The sequence below is a fragment of the Gallus gallus genome, chromosome 21, assembly GCF_016699485.2.
Source record: "Gallus gallus isolate bGalGal1 chromosome 21, bGalGal1.mat.broiler.GRCg7b, whole genome shotgun sequence".
NCBI classification, from domain to species: Eukaryota; Metazoa; Chordata; class Aves; order Galliformes; family Phasianidae; genus Gallus; species Gallus gallus.
In genome coordinates, this window is record NC_052552.1 from 4,218,508 (window position 1) to 4,241,897 (window position 23,390).

General features: G+C 55.0%; 3 protein-coding genes and 3 long non-coding RNA genes across 19 annotated transcripts; 4 read left to right on the forward strand and 2 right to left on the reverse strand.

Annotated features, from left to right (window-relative positions):
* The first annotated feature begins 258 nt into the window (after positions 1–258).
* SLC25A34 (solute carrier family 25 member 34) lies at positions 259–2,165 on the forward strand. Its single transcript, XM_015297172.4, has 5 exons — positions 259–768; positions 1,221–1,286; positions 1,514–1,666; positions 1,734–1,868; positions 1,942–2,165. The coding sequence occupies exons 1-5, from the start codon at positions 289–291 to the stop codon at positions 2,122–2,124; spliced, it is 1,017 nt and encodes a 338-aa protein (XP_015152658.1). The 5' UTR covers positions 259–288; the 3' UTR covers positions 2,125–2,165.
* On the forward strand, positions 2,151–5,383 carry TMEM82 (transmembrane protein 82). 3 transcript variants are annotated; one of them, XM_015297171.4, is made up of 6 exons: positions 2,342–2,449; positions 2,521–2,593; positions 3,324–3,498; positions 3,768–4,176; positions 4,718–4,905; positions 4,989–5,383. In XM_015297171.4, the coding sequence occupies exons 1-6, from the start codon at positions 2,371–2,373 to the stop codon at positions 5,028–5,030; spliced, it is 966 nt and encodes a 321-aa protein (XP_015152657.1). In that variant the 5' UTR covers positions 2,342–2,370; the 3' UTR covers positions 5,031–5,383. The 3 variants fall into 3 exon arrangements, with proteins under 3 accessions (XP_024998424.1, XP_046759229.1, XP_015152657.1); XM_025142656.3 differs by lacking the exon at positions 3,324–3,498 and having other exon boundaries at positions 2,151–2,449; XM_046903273.1 differs by lacking the exon at positions 2,521–2,593 and having other exon boundaries at positions 2,154–2,449.
* Positions 5,384–5,917: 534 nt separating this feature from the next.
* Positions 5,918–9,797, forward strand: FBLIM1 (filamin binding LIM protein 1). Of its 9 annotated transcripts, none has more exons than XM_040651359.2 (9): positions 5,918–6,080; positions 6,848–6,998; positions 7,590–7,785; positions 8,108–8,244; positions 8,324–8,435; positions 8,514–8,683; positions 8,800–8,978; positions 9,060–9,171; positions 9,338–9,797. In XM_040651359.2, exons 3-9 carry the CDS (start codon positions 7,593–7,595, stop codon positions 9,449–9,451), a joined length of 1,017 nt encoding a protein of 338 aa, XP_040507293.1. In that variant the 5' UTR covers positions 5,918–6,080; positions 6,848–6,998; positions 7,590–7,592; the 3' UTR covers positions 9,452–9,797. The 9 variants fall into 9 exon arrangements, with proteins under 9 accessions (XP_040507293.1, XP_015152662.2, XP_046759232.1 ...); XM_015297176.4 differs by having other exon boundaries at positions 6,852–6,998; XM_046903276.1 differs by having other exon boundaries at positions 5,918–5,967; positions 6,461–6,998.
* LOC121107386 lies at positions 9,649–15,043 on the reverse strand. The gene is made up of 2 exons (XR_005841456.2): positions 11,709–15,043; positions 9,649–10,436 (listed from the first exon to the last, which is right to left on the reverse strand). It is a non-coding gene; the product is annotated as an uncharacterized LOC121107386 (long non-coding RNA).
* Positions 15,044–15,489: 446 nt separating this feature from the next.
* On the forward strand, positions 15,490–19,815 carry LOC121107384. Of its 4 annotated transcripts, XR_005841452.2 has the most exons (6): positions 15,490–16,604; positions 17,845–18,105; positions 18,371–18,545; positions 18,987–19,108; positions 19,199–19,263; positions 19,658–19,813. It is a non-coding gene; the product is annotated as an uncharacterized LOC121107384 (long non-coding RNA). The 4 variants fall into 4 exon arrangements; XR_005841451.2 differs by having other exon boundaries at positions 18,371–19,108; positions 19,658–19,815; XR_005841453.2 differs by having other exon boundaries at positions 18,371–19,108; positions 19,674–19,810.
* Positions 18,856–22,818, reverse strand: LOC121107385. Its single transcript, XR_005841455.1, has 2 exons — positions 21,029–22,818; positions 18,856–19,822 (listed from the first exon to the last, which is right to left on the reverse strand). It is a non-coding gene; the product is annotated as an uncharacterized LOC121107385 (long non-coding RNA).
* Between the last annotated feature and the right edge of the window lie 572 nt (positions 22,819–23,390).

A 23,390-nucleotide genomic window follows, 5' to 3' on the forward strand; every position in this document is an offset into this window, starting at 1 on the left:
TTTTGGGGTTTGCCGGGCTCTGCTCTGCACCCCTCGCTCCTTCCCCGGCGTCCCTCTGCTGTACCCGCATTGGCGCCGCGTCCCTTTGCAGCAGAGCGCACGGCCGGTGGATGGGACGCGGGGAGGGACGCGCCGTTGACCTTTGCTCCGTATCCCGCCCCCAAATCGGGGTCGGCATCGGGCTGGGCGGCGCTCGGCCGCCCCCCACCCCCACCCCCCCCGACTCCCCGTGTCCGCAGGGCGAGGAAGGCGGAGCGCGGGGCTATTGGCAGCGCGTGCAGGTGCTGCATGGCGGCGGGCACCGGGGCCCTCGGGCCCTTCCCCGCCGCCGCGCTGCACGATTTCCCCTATCCCTCCCAAACCGCGGCCCCCGTCTCGCACGGCCCCCCGGCGGGGGGGGTTCCTCCGGCCGCCGATTTGGTGCTGGGGGCCGCTGCCGGCTGCATGGCCTGCGTGCTCACCAACCCGCTGGAGGTGGTCAAGACGCGGCTGCAGCTCCAGGGCGAGCTGCGGGCCCCCGGCACCTATCCCCGGCCGTACCGCGGCGTGCTGCGGGCGGTGGGGGCCGTGTGCCGCGCCGACGGGCTGCGGGGGCTGCAGAAGGGGCTGGCCGCGGGGCTGCTGTACCAGGGGCTGATGAACGGCGTCCGCTTCTACTGCTACTCCTGCGCGCTGGACGCCGGCTGGACCGGGTGGCCCGGGGGCACCGTGGTGGCCGGGGCGGTGGCCGGGGCGGTGGGAGCCTTCGTGGGCAGCCCCGCGTACCTGGTGAGTGCTGCGGGTCGGGGGGGGGAGGAGGAGCCCCCCGGCTCTGCGTGCTGCGCGTCCCCATCCCCGCTCGGCTTTGCCCCCTGGAGCACAGGGGCGCATGGTGCACGCTGTGCCCCAGCCGTCCTGCTCGCCCCATGCCAAGCCCAGAGCTCCATTGCAAGGAAATCGGGATTTCTCCCTTTCTGGGGTCTCCCCATCTCTCGGGGTGCTCAGAGGCAGAGCTGCTGCGGTGCCACTGCGGCCCTTTGCCCCAGGGCAGGGGGGGAAATGGGAGCTCAGAGTCTGGGGGGGCTCGTAGTTGTGTGCCCCATATCTGCAGGGGGGGCTCAGATGGCCCCAAAAGGCGCTTTCCTGGTGCTGAGAAGGGATGCTGAAGCCCTGGGAGGGAAAGCCCAGGGCAGAGGGGGGTTCTGTCACCTGGTGTCACCCGGTGTCGCCCATCCCTGCAGGTCAAGACCCACCTCCAAGCCCAGACGCTGTCAGCCATGGCCGTGGGCCACCAGCACAACCATGAGGTGAGAGCGACCGGGCCCTGCAGGCGGTGGTTGTAGGGCTGGGAGAGGGGACACCATTTTGTCCTGCAGTATTTAAAGCTGTCGTCAGGCGGGTGCTATAAATATCAGCACGGGCTGCTCGGAAACAAGGCGCATGGCGGTCAGGGATGCGGTGACATTGGGGTGACAGTGACGAGGTTGTGTGGGGGTGGGGTACAGGTGTGCTCACCCAACGTTTCTCCCCGCAGAGCATCTCGGACGCCTTCGGGAGCATCTACCGGCAGCACGGCGTGGCGGGGCTGTGGCGGGGGGTGTCGGGCGCAGTGCCACGCGTGGCGGTGGGCTCGGCTGCACAGCTTGCCACCTTCGCTTCTGCCAAGGACTGGGTCTGCCAGCACCAGGTGACCCTCGCGCCCCGCCTCGGCCCCGTGGTGCGGTGCCACCGCTGACGGCCGTGGATCCCCGCAGTGGTTCGGGGAGGGCAGCTGGGCAGCGGTGCTGGCGGGCGGCATGGTGAGCGGCGTGGCCGTGGCGGTGACGATGACGCCGTTCGACGTGGTCAGCACGCGGCTCTACAACCAGCCCGTGGAGGCTGACGGCACCGTGAGTGCGTGGCGTTGGGATTTGGGGTCGTTTCCCGGCTCGGCCGGGCTGCATCCGGCGTGTCTCTCCGCAGGGCAAGCTGTACCGCGGGTTCCTGGACTGCTTCGCGCAGATCTCCAGCAAGGAGGGGCTGCTGGGGCTCTACAAGGGCATCGGCGCCGTCTACCTGCGCCTGGGCCCCCACACCGTGCTCAGCCTGTTCTTCTGGGACGAGCTCAGGAGGATGGTGCGGCCGCAGCCGCCCCCGGGGCCGTAGGACCCCATGGCTACAAATAAAGGGATGTGGTTTTTTTTGTTTTGGTGGAGCTTTGGGGGTCTTTGGGGCACGGTGGGGCCGGGAGGGGTGATGGCAAAGCCGTGGGGATGCTGCGGCGTTCTGAGCCTCACCACCACCTGAATCTCCCCTCCTGTGGGGCCAGAGGGGCAGCCATGGGCAATGATTTACCAGCCCCTGCCCCCGCCCACAGACCTTTGAGCCGGCCCGGCGCTGCTCCGTGTGGTGATGCTGTCCCTGGGGTCCTGGCTGCCCGCGTGGCCGGGGCTGGCGTGGGGCTGGGCGCTGCTGGATGCACTGCTGCGAGGTGAGCCGTGGGGACGTGGGGATGTTGGGGACATTGGGGACACGGTGACACGGCACTGCTTCTCCCCGCAGGGCTGGTGGGGGCCTGCGCCACCTCGGTGCTCTGCAGCCTGCTGAGGGCTTATCTCTACATCCAGTGCCTGAAGTAAGCTCCCGCCCTGAATCCCTGCAGGATCTGATTTTGGGATCCAAGCTGTGGGATCCACTTTTGGGGGGTCTGGTTTTGGGAGGATCCGCTTTGGGGGATCTGCCATTGGGATCCACCATGTTTGGAGATCTGCTTTGGGAAGGCTCTGCTATGGAGATCCACTCTTGGGGGTCTGCTTATGAGTATCCACATTTAGAGATCTGCTTTGGGGTTGGCTACATTTGGCTATCCGCAGTTTGGATCCAGCTCTGGGTGATGCACTTTTTGGGTATCTGTTTTGGGGGAATCCACGTTTGGAGGTCCAATTTTGTGTTATCTGCCTTTGGGATCCATTTTTTGGATCTGCTTTTTGGATCTCTTATGAGGGATCTGCTTTTGGGGATCCCCTCTTGGGGGTTCCACTTTGGCTGCCTTTTGGGGACCTTTTGGGAACTGTGCTTTTGGGAATCCTCTTTTGAGGTCCCCTTTGGGGGTCAACTCTTGGCCATCCACTTCTTGGGATCTGCTTTTGGCTGTCCACATTTGGGGATCCCCTTTTTAGATGCTCTGCTTTTTGGATCCCCACTCTTTGATTATCCACTTTGGGGTTCCCTCTATGGGTATTCATTTTGGACGGATCTGCTTTTGGGATCCCCTTTGGGGTCTGCGGTTGGTCTCCCTCCAGCACCCCCAGGTGTTGCTGTGGGCAGGGAGGTGACCCCGTCCCGCTGTACCCCGCTGTCCCCAGCAACCCGGCACGGCAGGACCTGCGGGTGGCCCTCGGGGCGCAGCGGTGGGTGCTGGAGCCGCTGCACGTGCTGGTGCTGACGGGCATCCTGGCGCTGGTGGGCTCCCGCGTGGCCGCGCTGGTGGTGCTGGAATTCTCCCTGCGTGCCATCTCCACCCTCCTCTCCCTCAGCAAGGTGAGTGGGGACAGGGAAACCAAGACGTGGTGATGGGCGAGTCACACGTCCTCTTGCCATTTGCATGGCTGTGCGTTGGAGCTTTGCAACACCCATGCTGAGGACAAGAGATGGAGCATGGAGGAAAGTGTGCGTGGCAGTGCAATGGTGTGTGGCTTGGCAGTGGTGTGTGGCTTTGCAGTGGTACATGGTGTTGTGATGGTGCATCCCCTCGCTGCTTTGCACCCTCTGCTGATGCAGCTCCTGACAGCTCCGTCCCGCTCCTGCAGGGTGCCCACAGCATCCAGCTGCTCGTGCTGTGCCAGTTCTCACTGGGCTGCGGGATGTCCTGCGGCCTCAGCTTCCTGCTGGAGGGAGCTCCCCATGAGACCTGCAACCTGGCGCTGGCGGCGGGGCTGGCGGGGCTGCTGGCCGTGCACGCCCGCCGCTTGGCTCTACACACCTGCACCCTGTATGAGCTGCACAGCCAGGCGCAGTACTGCGGTGTCTGCATGCTGCTGCTCACCTCTGGGCACGGCGTGCCCCGGCTGCTGCGCAGGGCGCTGGCCGTCACCTTCGTCGTGGCTGACCTGGCTGCCATTGCACTCATCAATCGTGATTTCCTCTCAACGGCGGAGGCCGTCCGCTTCTGGACACCACTCACTATCTGCTACACACTGCTTGTCATCTATATGCAAGGTGAGAGGGCGATGAAGGGCTGTAAGGACACGGAATGTTTGGGGAAAACAAGTTTTGAGGATGACCTGACCCAGAGGTCATAGCCCCATGGTTTGCGTCTGCAAATGGGGCAGCATTTGGATCCCCCAGGTTCTGGAGGTGACACGTTCTGGAGGTCACGTGTGTGTGTCCCTCGGATTTTTAGGATAACACAACCGAGATGACATTTCTCCAAGTGTTGGCTTTGCAAAAGGGTCCCCAAAGATTTTAGGGGTGACTCAAAAAGGTCACTGGGCCAAAGCTTGGGGGATCGAAACCAACAGGACATGTCCCCATGCAGTGGCTTTGCAATGGGGACCTTGAACACTGTGAGGATGACCCAACCAGGAGCTGGTTTGGGTCCCTCAGATTCTGGGGACGACTCAGCTGTGATGTCATTCGGGTCCCCCAAGTTTTGAGCATGGCTCAGCCAGGACGTTTCCAAGTTGGATGAATTCCACGCTCTGCCTGGTTGCAGAGCGTGCCGTCCATGCGGGGGTACCCTGACGCTGTGTCCCCACAGAGGAGCAGCAGTCAGGCACGGGCAGGCAGTCGGCCTACCAGACAGTGCTGGTGCGCATGGGAGGCCTCTTCATCCTCCTCCTCACTGTGGGCCGCTGGACAGACATACTCCACATCTTCCTCTCGCTGCTGGGTGAGCTGTGGTGCCTGCTCCGTACTGGCGTCCTGCTGGAAGCGTGCCGGCAGCAGGTGAGTGCCCCCAGCACAGCCCCGAGGCCACGGTGAGGATCTGGCACCCGCCTTTCCATTTCTCTCCCCTCTGTTTCCCATAGGATTTCTCCCAGCAGCATCGAGCGACATCAGGATTGTCCTGAGGTGTAAGCAGGGATGAGGAACTTGGAGCAGCTCCCTAAATCCTCCCCATTGTGCTGGACAGCCGCTATGGGGACACGGGGATGCAGGGGAAGGGGCTCCTGGAAGGTGCTGGATCCCATCCCGTTGGATACATGGATGCTTGCACAGCCCTTGGCTTTTGAGGCCCCCCCCCATGGTTGTGATTGGGCTGGGGGTCATCTTCCTCATCCTGCTGTGGGATGTGGGATGCAGATGGATGCCCCCATCCTCAGGGACTGCCAGACTGCACCACCGAGGTGCAGGGACCTCTGGAGCTTTATAAATCATGGAAAATAAAGGTGTTATATTCCCAGGAAATGCCTGGGCAAAGCAAGCTGGGGTACTGTTGTATTGGGGTCTGGCTCGGGGACAGTCAGGGCAGACCTTTCTGGAGGAGGTTCATGCTCTGAAGGGGAACGGAGGCACAGAGGGGTGCCCCCAAGCCCCGAACCCTTTCTGCTGTGCTGGAGGGCACCAGGCCCTACGCCGGTGGGTGCGGGGTTTGGGAAAGGGAGCACAGCAGGAGAGGGGATGGGGCTGGCCGGGGAACCTCGGGGTGTATGGGGCATCTAGAGATGTATGGGACTGCAGGGGAATCCCGAGGGTGTATGGTGGCCCATGGGGTATTGTGGTGGTGTGGAACGTCGTGGGAGCTCTATAGGGTCACGGGATAACCTAGGGGTGCATGGGACACCCCCAAGCACACGGTAGAACCCTGAGGGCGTTTGGGGCAGCTGGTGGGGGCTATGGGGCCGCCTGCCGGGGGGGGGCGGGCCGTGGGGCAGGAAGGGGGGAGGAGGAGGAGGGAGGGGAGGGAGGAAGGGGCGGTGATGCCGCGGCTCTGCCCCCCCGCTGCCCCCGCTGCGCCGGGCAGGGCGCGCCCGCGGAGCGCACGAAGGGACCCGCAGCGCTGCCCAGGTAGGGGACAGGACAGACACCGGGACGGAGGGCACCCCGGGGGACGCGGGGCTGCGGGGCCACCCCTTGGCTGGCAACGCCCCTTCAGAGCAGAGTCCCCACGCTTTCCCCAGGTAGGGGACAGGAAACACCCCCAGGTGCGGGGTTGAGGACATCCCCCGCTGGGACTGGGACACCCCAGGGTGGGACACGGGACTCTGCAGAGGGGGCGATAAATGCGGCAGATAACTGTCCTAGGATGGGACAGGGTACCGAGAACCGCCCCCAGGGAGGGGAAAGGGGGTCCCAGGTAGAGGAGGGGACACTGGGGCCACCGGCACCGTCCCCACAGCATCCTTCGAGGGCTGGGGGGGTGTGCGGGATCTGTTGGGAGAGAGGGGGGCGTAGGAGAGCCTTCATCCACCCCAGTTTGGGGAGAGGTGCCCCATAAGCAGCCTCCACCCCACTGATCCCACCCCCTCTGGCACCCATGATTTTGGGGTGACTCTTGCAGGATACCACAGCCCCATCCCAGCGCAGCCACAGACACCCCAAAACAGGAAGGCGCTGCTCTCCTGTTGTGCGGGCACCCCACAAAAAACAGAATGCAGACCCCAGCGCTGCCACCCTCCAGCTTTAGCCACCCCAGTGGCGGCAGCAGGGCAGCAACGGGGCCGCTGGCGGCTGGGCTGCCCCAGCACAAAGAGGAATGCGCCGAGCACATGGTTCACATTAGCCCTGCAGATTGATTTTTTTCCCCCCCTTACTTTCCGCGGGGAGCAGGTGAAGGTTTGCGTGCAGGGCGAGGGCTGGCAGCGCCGGGACCCGTTTGGGTTCTGCCGGCGGGGAGGGAGGGAGCGCAGCCACTCCGGATTCTCCTTTTTCCTCCCTTTTCTTTGAGTCAGAGGCTGAAGTCAGCAGTGTGCCCGCCCCACAGCGATTTCCCCACTGCAGAGGATGTGGGGATGCCCGTGAGCAGGATTTAGAGCAGTGGAACTGCCCTGTGCTGAATACGGAGTGCTGCATGAGACTGGGCAACTCATCACACACAGGTATTGTTCTGCAGCACTGCAGGGATGGATGCAGTGCTGGATGAAGCCTGGGGGTCCCCTGGAACTGTTTTGGAGGGGGAAGCAGGGAGGAAGTAGGTCCTGGCTGCCTTTCCCATTGCTGAGCACAGCCCTTTTCCTTCCCGAGCGGGGTCAGCCGGGGTCGGGCGCTTCCTGCTTGTGCGGTGGCTGCTGCGCTCTTACAACCCCATTTTCCACAAGCAAGGTGGGTTCCTCCCTGTTTGATCCCAGGTGGGGTCATCGAGAGAGGAAGAAAGAGGGTCTCAATGCTTGCAAAAGGTTGGGATGGGTAAGGAATGCTTGGGAGAAAATGGGAGATTTTGGGGGCTGCACATGCTGCCCGCAGCCAGGTGCTCTCCAGGTGCCCTCGCCCCACCAGGCATGAGGCTGTTTATTGCTGTGACGTGGGGCAGGGATGCCCGTTCCTTATTGCCTATCCAGGAAGGGGAAGAGGAGGCGGGTTGAGGCTGAAGGACAGCAGCAGCCACAGGCACACCGCACTGCTGGAGTGCTGGCACATTTCTTTCTGCTTTCTTCTTTTTTTTTTTTATTTTTTCTCCCCCCAAACCCCAGCCCATGTCCAGCCCCTCCGCCGTTTCTGCGATGCTGCCCAGGAAGGCAGAGAAGAGGATGGCTTCATCTGTCTTCATCACCCTGGCGTCCCCACGGAGGGAGACAGCCCCCAGGGAGCAGCCCCAGGCAGGGGTGTCACTGGCTGTCCCCGAGGGCACCCCTCGCCCCCCAGTGACCCCGGCACTGCCCAACGGAGGTGAGGAGTGGCTGTGAGGCACTGCGAGTGAGGACAGTCCTGGTGCTGTGGAGACCCTTTGCAAAATGATGTGGGTGCCAGAGGAGGGGGTGGTGTTTTCTGAGGGTCGCTCCCCAAATCCCCACACCGAGCGCAGGATGGATCCAGGTGCCAGGAAAGGGTGATGTTTGCTCTCAATCGCGCAGTGCTTATCAGCGTTTGCTTTTGGGGCTGGTCGGTGGGGAGTGTTGCTGCAAAGCTGTCGGGGCGTTGTTGCAGGGGGAGGGCTCGGGATGGGGCTGGCAGTGCTCTCCCAATACGCTGTGCCTGGCTTTTGCTGCAGAATCCTCCCCTCGCTCCCCGGCAGTGCCTTCATCCCCACCAGCTCTCATCCTCTCCGAAGCGCCCCAGCCCCCCTCCGTGGAGGCACTGGCTCCAGCTCTGCAGCAGCTGGACCTCGCGGCACCCGCCATGCTGCAGGTCAGGACCATGAGTGTGCCTCAGTTTCCCCATCCTCAAAGGGCTCGAATATAATGTGTGTTTTCCTCCTGCTTGCCAGGCTCCTTTTGCCTTCCCTGCTGAATTGAGGCCTCCCCAAGTTTGCCAGGGGCAAGCAGACAAGCCGCAATGGCAGGATGCAAACGGGCACATAGAGAGGGACAGCTCCCAAGGTAAGCACACAGACCTGGCTGTGGTGGTCCCCCAGCAGGGCCACCAAGGCAGCTCCCTGCCCTGCTCCCTTCCCACAGACATCTGCGCCTTCTGCCACAAAGCCGTGGGCCCACGGGAGCCAACAGTGGAGGCGATGCGGAAGCAGTACCACGCTGATTGCTTCACCTGCCGGACCTGCCAGCGACGCCTGGCCGGCCAGCGCTACTACCAAAGGGATGGCCGCCCCACCTGCGACGCCTGCTACCAGGTACGGGGATGCTGGGGACAGCGGAGAGCAATGGCATTTCAGGGAGCGATGGCATCTTGGGGAGCGTTGGCATTCAGGGAGCAATGGTATCTCGCATGTCCCCTTCCTGCCTGCAGGCCACGCTGGAGAAATGTGCCAAGTGCCAGGGGCTGATCACTGAGCGCATCGTGCGTGCCCTGGGCAAAGGCTTCCACCCCGGCTGCTTCGCCTGCGCTGCCTGTGGCCGGGCCATTGGTGCTGAGAGCTTTGCGGTGGATGAGCAGGGCAAGGTGTACTGCGTGGCCGACTTCTACAGGTGGGGCAGTACCCAGCGGGGGGTTCAGCTGATCCCTGTCGCCCCATGGGTCTCACATCACTGCCATTTTATCCCACCAAGGAAATTCGCCCCAGTGTGCGGTGCCTGCAAGCACCCCATCATCCCCGATGAGGACACCTACAAGATTGAGTGCCTGGGACGTAGCTTCCACGAGAGCTGCTACCGCTGTGAGGTATGGCCCCCAAACTCTAAGTGTTGTCCCAGTGCCTCACAAAGTACCTGGGGTTGGAGGCAGGCACAAAGCATGGGTTGGTGGCGAGGTGCAGCAGTGCAGTGTCCTGCAGGCAGCATGGCACAGGGCTGCAAGAGAGCCCTACACGTGGCTGCACTGTTTGCAGAGCTGCGGGACGCTGCTGTCACCGGAGCCGACGGAGGATGGGTGCTACCCGCTGGGCCACCACCTGCTCTGCAAAGCCTGCCACATCTGCCGGCAGAACGAGTCGTCCTGCTGAACTGCCAGCTGGGAGACAGGGCCGTGCCACAGGGATGGACCCACCGAGAGCAGCGGGACCAGCGCTTCATCACCAGAGTGTGCTGGGACCCCATCCCACACAGCTCGGCCTCTTCCAGCTGCTCATCGCAAGCAGAAGAAGCCCTGGAAGAGCAGTGGTGGTGGATGAGCTGAGGGTTTCTTCACGTTTTTTTTTTAATCCTTTTTTGAAGCTGGTTTGATTTCTTCAGCGTTTTTCTTTCTTCTCAAGCTTTCTTGGGGTTTTGTTTAAACACTTCTCTCTGCGGTGATGCAGAGAGCAGCACTGATTTAGCTCCTTGTCATTACATAAAACCCCAAGCTAAAAATGCCGTCTCTTTCATCCGCCCGTTTCCTGCGTCCCAAACTTACAGAAGGCAAGTTTAAAAAGAAGGAAGAGGCCACGTTAGGACCTCGGGTGGCAGGAGGCTGGGCACAGCCTCATGGGCTGCTGGCTGATAGCATGGCTGGGATGGGGTGGGACGCGGCGATTCGGCAGACGGGAGAGCGGAGGGTCCGTTGTGCAGCCGGGCTGGGGGTCCTGCAGTGTCCGGGTGTTGGTAAAGGGTGCGTGGCGTTTCTCTGCTCTGTCTCACAAAAGTCCCAGGCCGGCAGAGGGCAGCCGGAGCACAAATTCCTCCAATGGATGGAAAAACTCTGCCTGATTTCTGTCTTCTGTATACAGCAACGCTGTCCTGACACTGAGGTTTTGCATCTTATCCAAGATAATGCCACTCCACCAGCAGAAGCTTTCTGACTTTCTTTTGGTCCGTGGTATGGAAAACAGGCAGAAATGAAAACTCTGTGCACCCGTGTGAGCGGTGCCACCTGCACTCATTGGTCTTGTCTGTGAACATATTGCAAACCACACAGACAGAGGGGTTTCCCTTTTAGCCAAAAGCGCTTATAAAGCCACAAATCAAGTGCAGGAAATAACAAGAGCATCTGAGTCAATATTTAATGCTTCCCTGATGGGAAAAAAAAAAAGATGTTAAAAAAAAAAAAGGCACCAACAAGGCAGCAGACAAACATTTCTAGGTCACATTACCTAGTCTCCCCAGCACATGCTGTATTTATGAATGAAAGGGTTAATGTATGGGTAACGTATGGGTTCACCACACCAACCCTGCAAATGTTTCCTGCCGTCTCTCCCCATCTACAAAGCCTATTATTTGTGTTGGTGATGTGTGTCTGCAGCCATCCCTCGGGGTACAGATGGCTGTAAGCTATATGTAAATAAGATGCTCGTGTAAAGCTGTGCTGTTTCCTGGAGTCGGGACGGTTTACGTATAGAGGCAGCTTTGGTGCATGTGGGGACGTGTGCCACGCCAGGAAGTCCTGTGCTTTAAGTCATTCCCAAAGCCTTGCACTCTGTGGGGAACTCTAGGCATGGAAAAGTGAAAAAAAACCAAACCAAAACAAAAAAAGTGGCCTAAAGACTGCAGGAGTGGGGAAGGGAAGTGCCAGACAGCAGAGCATTTCCCTCTTTTTGCAATGTGGGTATTTTCCAGATGGGATTTTCAGGGAGGATGGAAATAGTGATGCTGAGCACTGGTCTAGATGTTGTTGTTGTGCTGCTGAACCCTCTGAGCAGCACCTCTGGGTAGGGAAAGCAGGAAGGGGATGGGTACCTCCCCGCAGGGCGCTCTGCTGGCACTGGGCTGTGGTGGTTTTTGGCTAGAGGTGAGCAGGGAATGGCTTTTATCAACACAAAGCCTTGGAGGTGATTCTGGCAGGGAGAGGAGCGGGACGAAGTGCAGCTGGAGAGTTCAAAGGGTTGCAGAAGTGGTCGGATTCGGCAATTTTTTCCAGCAGTGGAGGATGACGGGGGTGTACAGACAGGGAAGTAAACTGATAAAGGCTGATCTGAGCTGCTTTCTGGGTGGGTAAGGGGAGAAGCATTGTGAGCTGGGACTGGAATGTGTTGCTGAGCCTGGAAAACACAACCCTGTGTTTTCCTCTAGGTGGATATTGAGGACTTGTGCTCAATGTCCGGCCCCGTCAAGTCCTGGGGGTCCTGTTCTGCTGCTGAGCATGTAGGCATCAATTGCAACAGCTCAGCCCATCCTTGGGCTCCTCACCCCATCACAAGTGATTTTGCAAGGGAAAAAAGTTTAAAGTCCACCTCCTTACTCAACACCAACATGCCCAGGTCTGCCAGCAAAAACACAAAGCACACCCACAGCAATGCAGAGCTCATTCTTTACCCCCAAAGGCCCCATAAAGCCCCCCCAGATCACCTGGAGGTGCAAAACCTGCTGAGGTCTTGCGTTGTCTTGCAGTGGAGGTGCAAAAGGGCAAGGAGCAGTGCCTGCGCAACGCCCTGGGCTGCTGCAATCAGCCCATCCTTTCTTGCAATCCCTCTTGGCAGGCCAAGGCGAGCGGGGAGGGCCCTCTCACATAGGCTGGCTGCTCTCCAAGGAGAAGCAAATGCAAATATTTCTTCACTTTGGGCTGGGTGCGGCCTGGGGATAAAATTTCCCTGGTCTTTCCCAGAGAAGGCATCCGACACCGTGCCCTGCTCCCAGGAACATGAGAATGTAGGACAAAAAACCACAAAGGTTATCTTTCTTGCAGCTCTAGGGTTGCTAAAAGGAGCTGACAGGCGCGACCGTAACATTTTTAAACCAGCGATCACGGTTTTCCTTTGTAACAAAAAAGGCCTTTCGCAGGTTTCATTTGCAAGCTGAAGATTTTGGTGCAGCATAAGCAAGGCTGTAAAGGGAAACGGGTTGGAAACGGCCCCATCAGCCGTGAGAAATGTGAAAAGCAGGCGGTGGACTGAGGGAGAGCTGAGCTGGATTCCTGGCGTGCCTTCCCTCTGCCATCACTGCCTCCGAGGTGAAAGCTGCTGGGGAGCGGCGAGCAGGAGCCAGCACTGCAGCGAGATGGGGAAACTGAGGCTGGAGCAGTCGAGAAGGGAGAAGGAATGGCAACAGTGCTTTGTTTTTCTTTTAAAATGGATTTTAGAGCAGCTGGAGGAAATCTTTTTTTTTATTTCCCCCTCCCCCCTCTTTGGTTGACCTGAGTTAATTGTGAGCATGTCCCAGCTGGCTTGCTGCAGTGTCATCCTTTCTGGCAGAGCATTCGGATCCATTTTTTGCACTTCCCTGCGCTCGACACAACCTAAAAGCCAGCAGCTCTCATGAAATGCGCTCTGGTTAAGGGAGAGGGCTGGAAAGCAGCTGGAATTGTTCTGGGTTAAAAATAAGCGGAGCAGCGCGAGCCCTGAAATCCTCCAGCTTCGTGATTTGGAGCATAGCCAGGATGAAAAAAAAAAAAAAAGAAAAAAAAAACGGGGAAAAAAAAAAAAAAAAAACAACAAACCACAAAGAAAATAACACTGTGCTATTGTCCTTCTATCCAGAGATCTGTTTACAGAGAATCCCACAGCAGGACCTGCATGGATCGTCCCCTCCATACGCAGCGCTGGGGGGTTATTTTTAACGCAATGTTTTCCATACGCCAGGAAAAAAAAAAAAAAATCGATGCATCCCATTATGCAAGCCTTGTTACCGGGCTGTAAATGATATTCCGGGTTATTAAATAAATAAATAAGGCAAAATAAAATTAAAAATCACCCAACCCACCCTATTTCTGAAAATAGACACGGGAGCTCTGACAGCATCCATCCTATCATCAGTGTGGATTACAGCACCCTGCAGCCCTGGTTTTCCAGATGGAATTAAGGATTTTTGCCCAGCTCTGACTTGGAGTGGTTTATTTTCTTCATTATTTCTCTGGGGCGCTGATGGGAGCCCAAAGGTGTGTGCTTTATTTAAAAATATTTATATAGAAAAAGGCAGGAGGTGTCTATCTGTCAGGGAGGCTCACGGACATCAGCAAAGGGTGAGGGGAATATCTTCTGAAATTAAACATATCCCTTAATTCTGTGAAAGGTCAAACTTTCCCTCACAGACCTCATCTCCTTAACGCAAGTGGCTGTACGCAGGGTGCTGAGGAGACCTTGTCCCCTTGTCCCCTTTTCCCGACCCTGTTTTAAGAACACCGCGTAACCTTATTTTGTGAAGGAAAAAACAACAACAACAACAAAATTGTGAGGGTAAATGAGCGAACGGAGGATGTTTTTCTCACAGAAAGGGGAGGGGGAGGCAGACGGCCGCGCGGTACAGCGCCGCCCGCGGTACTGCAGGGCCCCGCCCGCTGCTCGCTTCACAAAATGGCGCCCGGCGGGGCCGCGCCGAGCGGTACTGAGGCGACAAAATGGCGGCGGGCGGAGAGCGCGGGAAGGGCCCGCGGCGCCCTGAGGGCCGCTCGTTCCCTTCCCGTCCCCCTCACCGTCCCATTTTGAAGTGTTTTTTTCCCCTCACAGCGTGAAGATTTTGGGGTCAACGCTGCTCTTTCCTCCCCCTCCACACGCGCCCTCCCAGGTGGGTATTTCGATAGCTTGATGCCTAATTTCTCCCCCTCCACTTCTCTCCTCCGCAGGGGTTGCAATCGCTGTCCTCACCGCGTGGAAAATGCCCAATTAAAAAAACAAAAACAAAAAAAAAAAAAAAAAAAAAAAGCAAAACAACGCTAAAAAAGCCCCAAACAGCCGAGGACTGAGGGAAGGAACTGCCTCCTCACGGCCACCGTTCTGGTAATTAAAAACATACATGTGGTGAGATCAGATGTGGTAATACTGTTAAAAAGAAAAAAAAAAAAAATCCTGTCATATTCTTGTGCTGCAGCTGCAATACCACACATCTTTCTGTGCTTTTTTTTTTTATTGTTTGTAATGCTTCCTTACCTTTATCCACACCACAGTGTAGCATTGCCCCTCCTTTGTTAAAAGCCTCATACCTAAAATACCTTTTTTTTTTCTTTTAAAATTAGAGATTTAGGGCCGTGCAGGTGCTCTTTATTCCCACATGTCTCTATATATCTCCTTATCCCAGAGATGGATTGCAGAACAAAGCCACTCACCTACAACGCTATGATCCAATTACACACAATTACTCTCACTTTGGCCCGTACGTATCTTGGATTTTATATATTTATTACCTTTGTTTTCCTCCATTGGCTTTCTACTGTCCTAAGAGCAAGAGGGAAAAAAAATTACACGCACACACCCAAAAGAAAAAAAAAAAAGACGAAAAATAATAGTTAAAAAAGGTAAAAACAAGCAAAATGCGACCAGCCGCCCATTTGATCAGTCCGTGGTGAAGATTGGTGCCTGAATGCTTTATTTGTTCCACAGAGGTGTAGATTTCCCTTGGGATGTTGGGGAAAGATTTCTTAATTAAAGGATAAAAAAATAAAAAGTAAAAAATAAAGCAGTGAAACAGAACCAAAAAGGAAAGCAATATTAATTATTTAAAAAAAAGAAAAAAAAAAAAAGAAGAAGGCAGCTGACTCTGCCAGTGCAGTCGGGCAGGCACTGAATTCATTGCACCGAAATGAGGACGGATGAGCTGAACTGAGTGGCAGGGCTTAGTGCAGCTCCGGGAGGAGGGCTCAGCTCCTTGTCCCACTATCCAGCGCCGCACACACCACCATTTGTGTGCTTTTGTGCTTTATTTCCAGCCCCGCGGGCTGCCCTACGTGATGCACGGAGCGACGTGCGTGCCCCGCTGCTGTGCATTCCTCTCCCTTTTATTGCCTGCTCTATGGCTCAGCTCGCTTTTTTTTTTCTCCCCCCTCTGCGGGCAGCAGGGTTGCTCTGCTTTCCTCTCCCCAGCTCGGCTGCTGATTCCAGAAGTTTCTACAGCAAAGGAAATGCACGGGGGAGGGGAGCACCTACTGCGGAGCTTTGCCGCAGCCGGGCAGGCGTGGAGGAGGAGGAGGATGCGGAGGATGCACCACCTCCCTCTCTCTCTTTCTCTTCCCCCCTCCCTCTCTCTTTGGTTCAGGACGCTTTCCAAGCCTCTCCCCCTCGCTACATTTCCCCATCCTTGCAGAGGGTGCTGGGAGGTGTTTGCAAGTTGTTTTTTTTCCTTCCCCCCCCCCCCCACGCACACACACACTCCGTTTCCTCCCCCTTTGCTAAATAAATTAAAAGCAGAGATGTCTCCTGATGGAGATGGATGAGGCTGGGCTCACTTGCATGCACTGTGCCCCAGCTCCGATCTGCTGCTTAGGGCAGAAGTGACCTTTCCCAGGCAGTGGGAGGGAGCTTCCCCCCACCCTGCTATGCTGCTGCTTGGAATTCATCTTACATAGCAGCCTCATTTTTTTTTTTTTATCCCCCCCTCCAAAGAACAGCTTGCTGCTACAGTGATTGTTTTTTATTATTTTTATTTAATTATTATTTTCAGCCCATGTTGCAGCTTCCTTATGATCGTTTTGTGTGTGTGTGTGTGTGTGTATGCTTTGAACTGCATTTTAAATTTGCCCAGCTGGAGACAAGTCTCGATTAGAGCTGGAACAATAGCTCCATTTTATTAATAATGGGAAGGATTTACGATTCTACAGCACCTTCCTTGGAAGGCTTTCAAAACCATTTGCAAACTCTCACAAATGTAAGCTTTCACAGCCCTGCCTGTGAGGTGGGTAAGTATTTCCACGGTGCCACCAAAAATCAGGGAGAGCTGCAGTCGGTGTGTGCTCCAATAACGGCAGATCCGGTGGGTTTCAGGGCTGCAAAGCCGGGAGGAGGGAGGCTGGTAAAAGCTGTAACCTCAATCTGTTTGGTGCTGTCTGTAGATGCAGATATTTGTCTTTGTCTTGGGAACCAGGCTGCTATTTCTCAGCCTGCTCTGTGCTCCTCCTTGCTTTTTGCAGATTGAGGATTCGGACTTGCCTGCTTGTCAGTAAACATCTGCTTATAGATTATTATTATTATTATTTTTTAATTCATTGCTTTTTTGTAGTCCCCAGGTGACCTCCTTTAGTGCTGGCTCCGCTGCGGTCTGACCACAGCTTTGCATTAAGGCAGGCTGCGAGCACTAATGTGTCTCCATGCGAGTCCACGTGACATTGCCCAGGGGACAGGGCCCACTGAGCTAATGCAGATGCTCCACTTCAATTACACAACCCTGCATCCCCTCCCTGACCCGAGTAGTGCAGGGGAATGTTGCAATGTTGTGGGTGAAAGCTGCCTTCTGCCCTAATTTTTGTATATATATTTTTTTCCTCCCAGGGAAATGCAGGATTGTTTGTGTAACTCCCACTCTACAGCAGATAGCTTCTCTGTGAGTATTGTAAACATGCAGCAAGCTGGGCAGTGGGGACTGGCCTTGCTGAGGAGGGTAAGGCACAGTGCTCTGGCTGTGTGTGTGCTGTACACCGCCACAGAAAGCCACAATGTTTCTGTGGTTACTTCTGGAGGGCATGAGTGGGTCCCAGGGCTTCCCCTTCCCACCCAGTACTGTTTTTCAAAAGAAAAGGCTGCTGCTTCTGGAAGAAGCTCTGCCTTGTGGCCTTATTTTAAAAAAAAATAATAATAATTAAAAAAAAAAAGGCTGTGGATTAGCCATCTTCATCATTAAATGAGGCTGCATGTGCTGCTGTGTGTGAGATGTTAACCATTCGTTTATTTGGGAGGTAATGTGCTCGGGTCGCTGCTCCTGGAGCAGTGCCACCAGGCTCCATCAGGCTGCTGCTGGCAGGTGCAAAAGCTGGAGGGCTGGCTGTTGGTCCCCTTCCATCCCTATTCCCTTTTCAGTATCTCTGCACTGGAAGGTGTGGAAAGGAGGAGACCGAAACAACAGTGAGGAGGACAGGGGAGGTTCCAGTGCCAGAGAAGAAACCCTGTGCTTTTTTATCCTTGCTCGTGGTAGCTTTTATTCTAAGCACAACTGACTGTATCTCGTGAGAAGACTTAGTCTGACCCTTTTGGATGATAAAAACAGTACTGGTTTTAACCGTTTATTTTTATCCCTTCCCTGTGGTCATGTAGAGGAGCGAGCTGTGCAATTAAAATGAGATAGCAAAGGACAGCTCCCTCCCCCTTTCCCGTTTCAAAAACCTTCCAGAGTTGTGTGTTCTTGAAGTGCTGCATAGGCAGAAAAGCATACAATGCAGTTGTCAGCATTGTGCTGATGTGTGGCACATTAAAAAAAAAAAAAAATACACACAAAAGGGGTGGGGAGAGCTGGTGCCTCCAGGGAGTAAAACTGTGGGGCCCCTTTCCCTACCAGCAAACGGACCTACACGCAATAGTTTATTACTTCTCATTTTGCTCAGGCAAATGTAATGCACAGACGTCAGAGGGAGCGTTGCAACGTGCTAAATGGTGTTGCTGAAGATCAGGGTCCCCTTGAACTATTTTTCCTGTGAGCTTGCTCCCACGAGATGCCACAGCTTTATTACTCAATTCCTCAAAGTTGTGCTTACTTGCCAGAAGGAAGGAGTATGCTTCCTTTCTGGGTGTAGTTTCTTTTGTTGTGTGGCAGAAGGTAATCAAAAGCAGCTGGTTCTGATCTCTCCTAGGTCACCATGACTTCAATGTGCACAGTCCAAGCAGTCACTTGTGAGCAAGGAGAGCAGGTATTGGCACCTCCTCATTAGCCTTCATCAATGAGAATATTGGCTATGGTGTTGCGTGAGTGCCACTGGCTGACCAATGGAGGGGCCCTACCCTGCTAAGCTGGAGCAACACTTTCTGAGTGGTGATTTCATTGCCTGGTTGCTGCAGTGATTTGGAGCACAGCTGTGACGTTATGCTTTTTCTGGCAAAAATTTAGCTGAGGGGTAAGTATGAGATGTCCAGGCCAGATTTCATAGTGTGATGGAGAGCTGGGAGAAGCTGGTGCGTGGTGTATGTGAAAACTGCCAATTGCTTGTGTTCCTAAAAAGGCTCATCTGTGTTTGAATTAAACCAGCCTGGATAGGACGTTCATTTTATCCTCTTGTTAGGGATGTATTTGGAGATATGCCTGGTGCTGATTGGTGGCCTCTGCTGGCCTGCAGGTACAGGGGACCAACAAACTGTTTGGGATGCCTTCATGTTTTTCAGGCCACTGTACCCTGTGGGAATTGTACTACTTTTCTGTGGCAGTTTGGGATAACTGAGGGCTTCCTTGGGAGTGTTGGACTTCTACCGCCACACGCTTTGGATTGAAGAGTTACCAGAACGACATCTGTGAGGTTTCCAAGCTAAACAAAACCTGAATTTCTGGTGCAAAAAGCAAGTGAGTGATAGAAACCTCTGCTCCTCTTCCAGCGGGGGGACACTGCAGCCTTTTAAGCTTTCCTATTATGCCAAAGAGGTAAAAAAGCATAAGCATGCATTGTGTTATGCAGTGCTATTGGTGATATAAAATGAAAGCCAAAGCTAGCCAAGAAACTGTTCTCCTTTCAAATACATCTCCACGCACAAGTACTTTTCTTCTTTGCCTTTCCCTGAAGTGAGAGAGCAATAAGGGCACAAGCGTGCGCTCAGTCTGCTTCATTTAGAACACAGTGAAGTGACTTCGGTGCCAACATGATGAATCAAAAGCATTGAAGATAGCTGGCTTGCTATTTATTTTGCTCTGGGCATGACAATCAGATGTGATTGGGGATGTGAAGAAGAGCAGCCTTCAACTCACAGAGTTGCACTGTTTTAAACCCTTGTCCTGTGACTTCTCCAGCGTGATTTCTGTCATTCCTGCTGGGCATTGCACGTGGGCCTTTTCATGGAGAGGTAACGCCCTGCAGCTGTGTGTTAAACATGGCAACATACAGGATACAGTGATCTCTCCACTCCCAGGAGGTTTGTATCCTTTGCAGTAGTCAAATCAGGTGGGGCTGGGGGGCTTTTCTTTTTTTTCATCTTATTCCCCTGAAATGTTCTGTTTCACAGCCTGGAAGACTGAAGCCCTCTGCCTAGAGGATGAAATGCTTCATGTTTGGAAAAAAAACTAGCAGGTACAGCACTTCAGGATGTGATTGCAGAGATGTTTGGGGGCAAAAGGAACCAGGGCAGAAGCTGGCGCTGTAATGTTCCTATTTTTTTTTCCACAGTGGGTGAAAAATCAGGTATTAATTCCAAAAAATTCTACTATGCAGTAAGCAAGAGTGAGTTCTTTTGCAGTCCTCTGGCTGTACATGGTGTTTTGCTTGCATGGCTTAGCAATTGCTCCGTGCTCTGCTGTTGAAGAAACATCTATTTTTGGGTAGCAACGTATTTTGAAAACGGAAGTGTGCTTTTATATATATATATATATACACAAATGGGTTCAGCATAAACCAAATTCCAGGAGCTCCTGAGCTGCGTTTGCTGTGCTGCAGAAGGTAACTGATGCTCAGCCATTGGCCACAGTGGCATTATTTTGCAGCAGCTCTCATCCCCTGCGTTGTGTGGATGAGAACAGCATGGAGTCTGGCTGGGAGCAGTGCTTGAAAAGGAGTCAGAGAATCCTGGTACAGCTGATGCAGTGACTCAAAGGGACAGAGTTAACACATCGTGAAGACTTGGAGCGCTACCCTGTAAAAGGCAAGGACTGAAATCAATAGCTTTATTAATTCAAATCCTATACTTAGTGTTGTTGCTTAGGATTCAGAATCAGGCTTCATGTTCAAAGCGTTATCAGCACATTAGCCAGTATCCTCTGTCTTGGCAACACATGAGCCCAAATATCAAAAAGCACCAATTCCTTTTCGGAGAAAATTATCCATTGCATAAAATGTAATGGGTAAGCAATAAAATTAGCACAGCGATTCAGGCTGGCTTAAAAAATGAGATAAAAGCTTGGCTGGCAATTTGATATTCAGCTTCCATACTGTTGTGTTAATAAATATAGTCAATGAGCAGGAAAGGCATGTCAATAAAATGCCTCATGGCAAGATGTTGGTGGAGCTGACTGGTTTGAACAAAGCAGAGCCCTGAGTGTCTGAGAGCTCTTGTCTGAGCAACACACCATTTCTGTGCACAAAGCAAAGCAAGCTGGATGCTTACTGGACACTGAGGGTAATCGCTGCGTGCTGTGAATGTGAGTGCTGTAATCCGTGCAGGTCTGGTCAGCGTGGTGTCCCCAGCTGTGGGGAGCAGTGTAACGCCTCCCACCCCACTCTGCAGCTGCAATGCTGTGAGCCCACAAAGCAGAGCCCTCACTGAGCCAGGACTGATTGTAGGGAGTTACGGTTTTAGCGAGCACAGCTTCTGTTGCTGTCCTTGTTCCCTATCTAATCTTGTATTTTTTTAGCAAGCTCCACCACTTGGGGTAAGATACTGGGTTAGAAATGTCATGAACATTATGTTACGTGTTAAAAATGTATGAGCAGTGCTGTCGGCTTGCTCTGTAAAGTGCCTTTCTATTTATCCACGTTTGCTCCTAGATGGGAGGCTGCCTCTGGCTGTTTCCTTCACTTTTGGTATGAACCCCAAGGATGTTTTCTGATCCTCCTGCCCTTTTTTCCTCCAAACTGGAGAGCTGCTAACTTTATTAGCTCCTTATATGGCAGCACTGTTTTTCTCACGCCTTTAATGGCTCTCTTTTGATCTGTCCTGCTCCTGCTTTGCTTTTCTTGATGTGAACACAGTGTGCAAGCTGAGATGGGTTTATAACCCGCTCCCTCATTAATATCTGGCCTGGCATGTTAATCCTCTCCAAGTGGTGATAAGAAACATGCAGATGTTTTAACAGCGTTTGGCAGCAATGCCTGCAGATAGCTGGGTTCTCACTATACTCACCGTGTGGGTGAGCAATTAAACAGTGCCCTGCGGAGCCCTGGGCTCTGCCCTGGCGTGTGCTGGTGGGTGAGATGATGGGTGATGGAGAGCAGCTGGATGGAGTCTCCTGTTCTTGGCCGTTTGAGTAGGAGGGGTGCAGGATCAAGTGTTGACCTTTGATGCTTGCTCCCAAGCTTGCTGTCAGCAGGACAGGCCAGCAGGCTGCACACAGGTCCTCGTGCAGTGACCAGGATGACACCGGTTGCTGCCACCTCCTTTACTGAGGTCCCCTTGGCCTTCTGAGACGCAGGTCACGCTCTCTCCAATCTGTGTTCTTGAAAAGCTTCAGATGAGAGAGGGATCTGGTTACAGCAGCACTGCCCAAGCGTGGCTGTGTGTTGCAACTGGGAACAGCTTCCCCCCAAAGCACACTAGAAGCACTGGAACGATGCAGAGCTTTGTTCTGCACCATGGGCCGGGCTTTGCGCTCCTGTTTCAGCTGGCTTTTCATGTAAACGGAGCATTTTAAGTACTAATTTCAACCTTTTCTTCCATCTGCAGGCTTTGTCTGTGACAGCTCCTTTCCTGTGGATGTCCTTCCAGCCAGGCTGCCCGCAGTGTGACAGCAGTGACCCTGTGTGAGGTTTCTTTGAAGGACCTGGGAGACTGCGTGGCTTTTTCTTGTCCCTCGGAGGTGCTTCCCTGGCAGGGAGGGAGGAAAATGATTGGCAGTGCTGTCACAGGAGGCATGCTTACCTGGCTAGGGGAAAGCTTGGTGTGGAAAAGCCAGCTGGTGCATGGTTTGGGGAAGGAGAGGTTCCTTTCTCTCCAGAATGGAATCCCTTAAGGAAGGTATAGACAAGCAGTTCCTGCTCTTGGGGCTTCTGGCTGGTTAAAACAAAGAGCTGAGCCCATTTCCATGGAGAAATGTATAATAGAGCACGTTGCAGTGCTTTTCCTTGCGTGTGCGTGGCTTGGTCACACGTTTAACTAATAGATGGTTTGCATGCAAGAGGTTATTGCTTTTTTATACTTTCAATCAGTCCATCTCCATTGGGCAGAGCAGCTTCACAGCCACCAGCACGGGGGAAACTGAGGCACGGGGCTACAGTGGGATTACAGGCAGAGCCGGGGATAAGGCTCAGGTTTGCCGAGGCTCAGACCGACGTGCGTCAGAGGGCTGATTAAATGGAGAGATTTGCAAAGGGAAGTGACCTATAGCTCCATGGCCGGGACGGTGTTGCTGGACTCGATCCTTGTGGGCACCTTCCAACTCAAAGGGCAGTTTGGTCAGGGGAAGGGCTGGGTAAGCACGGCGAGCGCGGCCGACAGGGAGCGAGATGTGGTGAGCTCCTTCCATTGCCTTAGCCTGGAGCACAGCCAACCCGCGGGGCTCATCCAGCACTGAACTTTGGAGTCGTTGCAGATAAACAGCGCTATAGGCTAATAAAAGGCTCTGCCACGCAGGGCCCGGTCTGCCCGCACCGCAATGACTTTGTTACGTGCTGACTGCAGTGAGGGACGGCGCTGGGTTTGCCTTCTCCTGGCCTTGGATGGAGAGGAGCGGGCAGAACCTCGAGGCCTTTTGCCCCGCACCCGTTTCTGCACGGCAGCCCTTTACATTTCACAGCGTGCTCCATTTTTTTTCCTACTCCTATTCCTTTTGTAGCATAGCCCCCCTTTTTTGCAACAGTCCCCCTTTCTTCCTTCGTACCGTATGTTTTATTTGCTTATTTCTTTATGTGCAATCCCTTAATCCATCACCTTGCATTGCAGCCCCGCTTTTCGGCATGCATCCCTTGCTTTCCACAACCCACCTCGTGCATTTATTACTTTCCATCGCAGCTCCCGTTTCTGGCTCGCACCTCCTCTTTTTTTTTTTTTTTTTTTTTTTGCCGTGCTTCCTTTATCTATGACTTCCCATCCCAGCCCTGTTTGTATCTGCCATACAGTCCCTCCGTCACGTCGCGTTACACCGCGCTCTGCCCGCTCCGCTCCCGCAGCCCTCCACCGCTGCGCTCCCCGCGCATGCGCACTCCCCCTCCCTCCCGCGGGGCGTTGCGCGCTCGCGCCCCTCCCTCCTCCCCGGGGCCGCGCGTCTGAGCGCGCACTGCGCCTGCGCGGGGGCCCCCGTGTGGCGCCGCGAGAAGGGGGGGGGGGGGCGAGCGGGCCCGAGGCGGCGGAGCAGCGAAGGGCGCGGAGGAGGAGGAGGAGGAGGAGGAGAGGGGGGGCGCCGCGCTGCCGCTGACGGAGGAGGAGGAGGCAGCGAGCGAGCCACGGCCGAGGCGGGGGGAGGCACCGAGGAAGAAAAGCGGCCGAGGGGCAGCCCGCCGCCCCGCAGCCGGCCCGCGAGCCTCGGGGCCCCCCCGCGGGGGATGGTGTG

What these genes read in the sequence shown, in the direction of transcription:
- SLC25A34 (XM_015297172.4), top strand. Translation starts at nt 289, where the DNA reads ATGGCGGCGGGCACCGGGGCCCTCGGGCCCTTCCCCGCCGCCGCGCTG. An exon ending in GCCACCAGCACAACCATGAG is followed by an intron (nt 1,287 to 1,513) that starts GTGAGAGCGACC and finishes TTCTCCCCGCAG; the next exon opens with AGCATCTCGGACGCCTTCGG. An exon ending in ACTGGGTCTGCCAGCACCAG is followed by an intron (nt 1,667 to 1,733) that starts GTGACCCTCGCG and finishes GGATCCCCGCAG; the next exon opens with TGGTTCGGGGAGGGCAGCTG.
- TMEM82 (XM_046903273.1), top strand. Translation starts at nt 2,232, where the DNA reads ATGCTGCGGCGTTCTGAGCCTCACCACCACCTGAATCTCCCCTCCTGT. An exon ending in GCTGGATGCACTGCTGCGAG is followed by an intron (nt 2,450 to 3,323) that starts GTGAGCCGTGGG and finishes CGCTGTCCCCAG; the next exon opens with CAACCCGGCACGGCAGGACC. An exon ending in CCCTCCTCTCCCTCAGCAAG is followed by an intron (nt 3,499 to 3,767) that starts GTGAGTGGGGAC and finishes CCGCTCCTGCAG; the next exon opens with GGTGCCCACAGCATCCAGCT.
- FBLIM1 (XM_040651356.2), top strand. Translation starts at nt 7,593, where the DNA reads ATGTCCAGCCCCTCCGCCGTTTCTGCGATGCTGCCCAGGAAGGCAGAG. An exon ending in CGGCACCCGCCATGCTGCAG is followed by an intron (nt 8,245 to 8,323) that starts GTCAGGACCATG and finishes CCTGCTTGCCAG; the next exon opens with GCTCCTTTTGCCTTCCCTGC. An exon ending in AGAGAGGGACAGCTCCCAAG is followed by an intron (nt 8,436 to 8,513) that starts GTAAGCACACAG and finishes CCCTTCCCACAG; the next exon opens with ACATCTGCGCCTTCTGCCAC.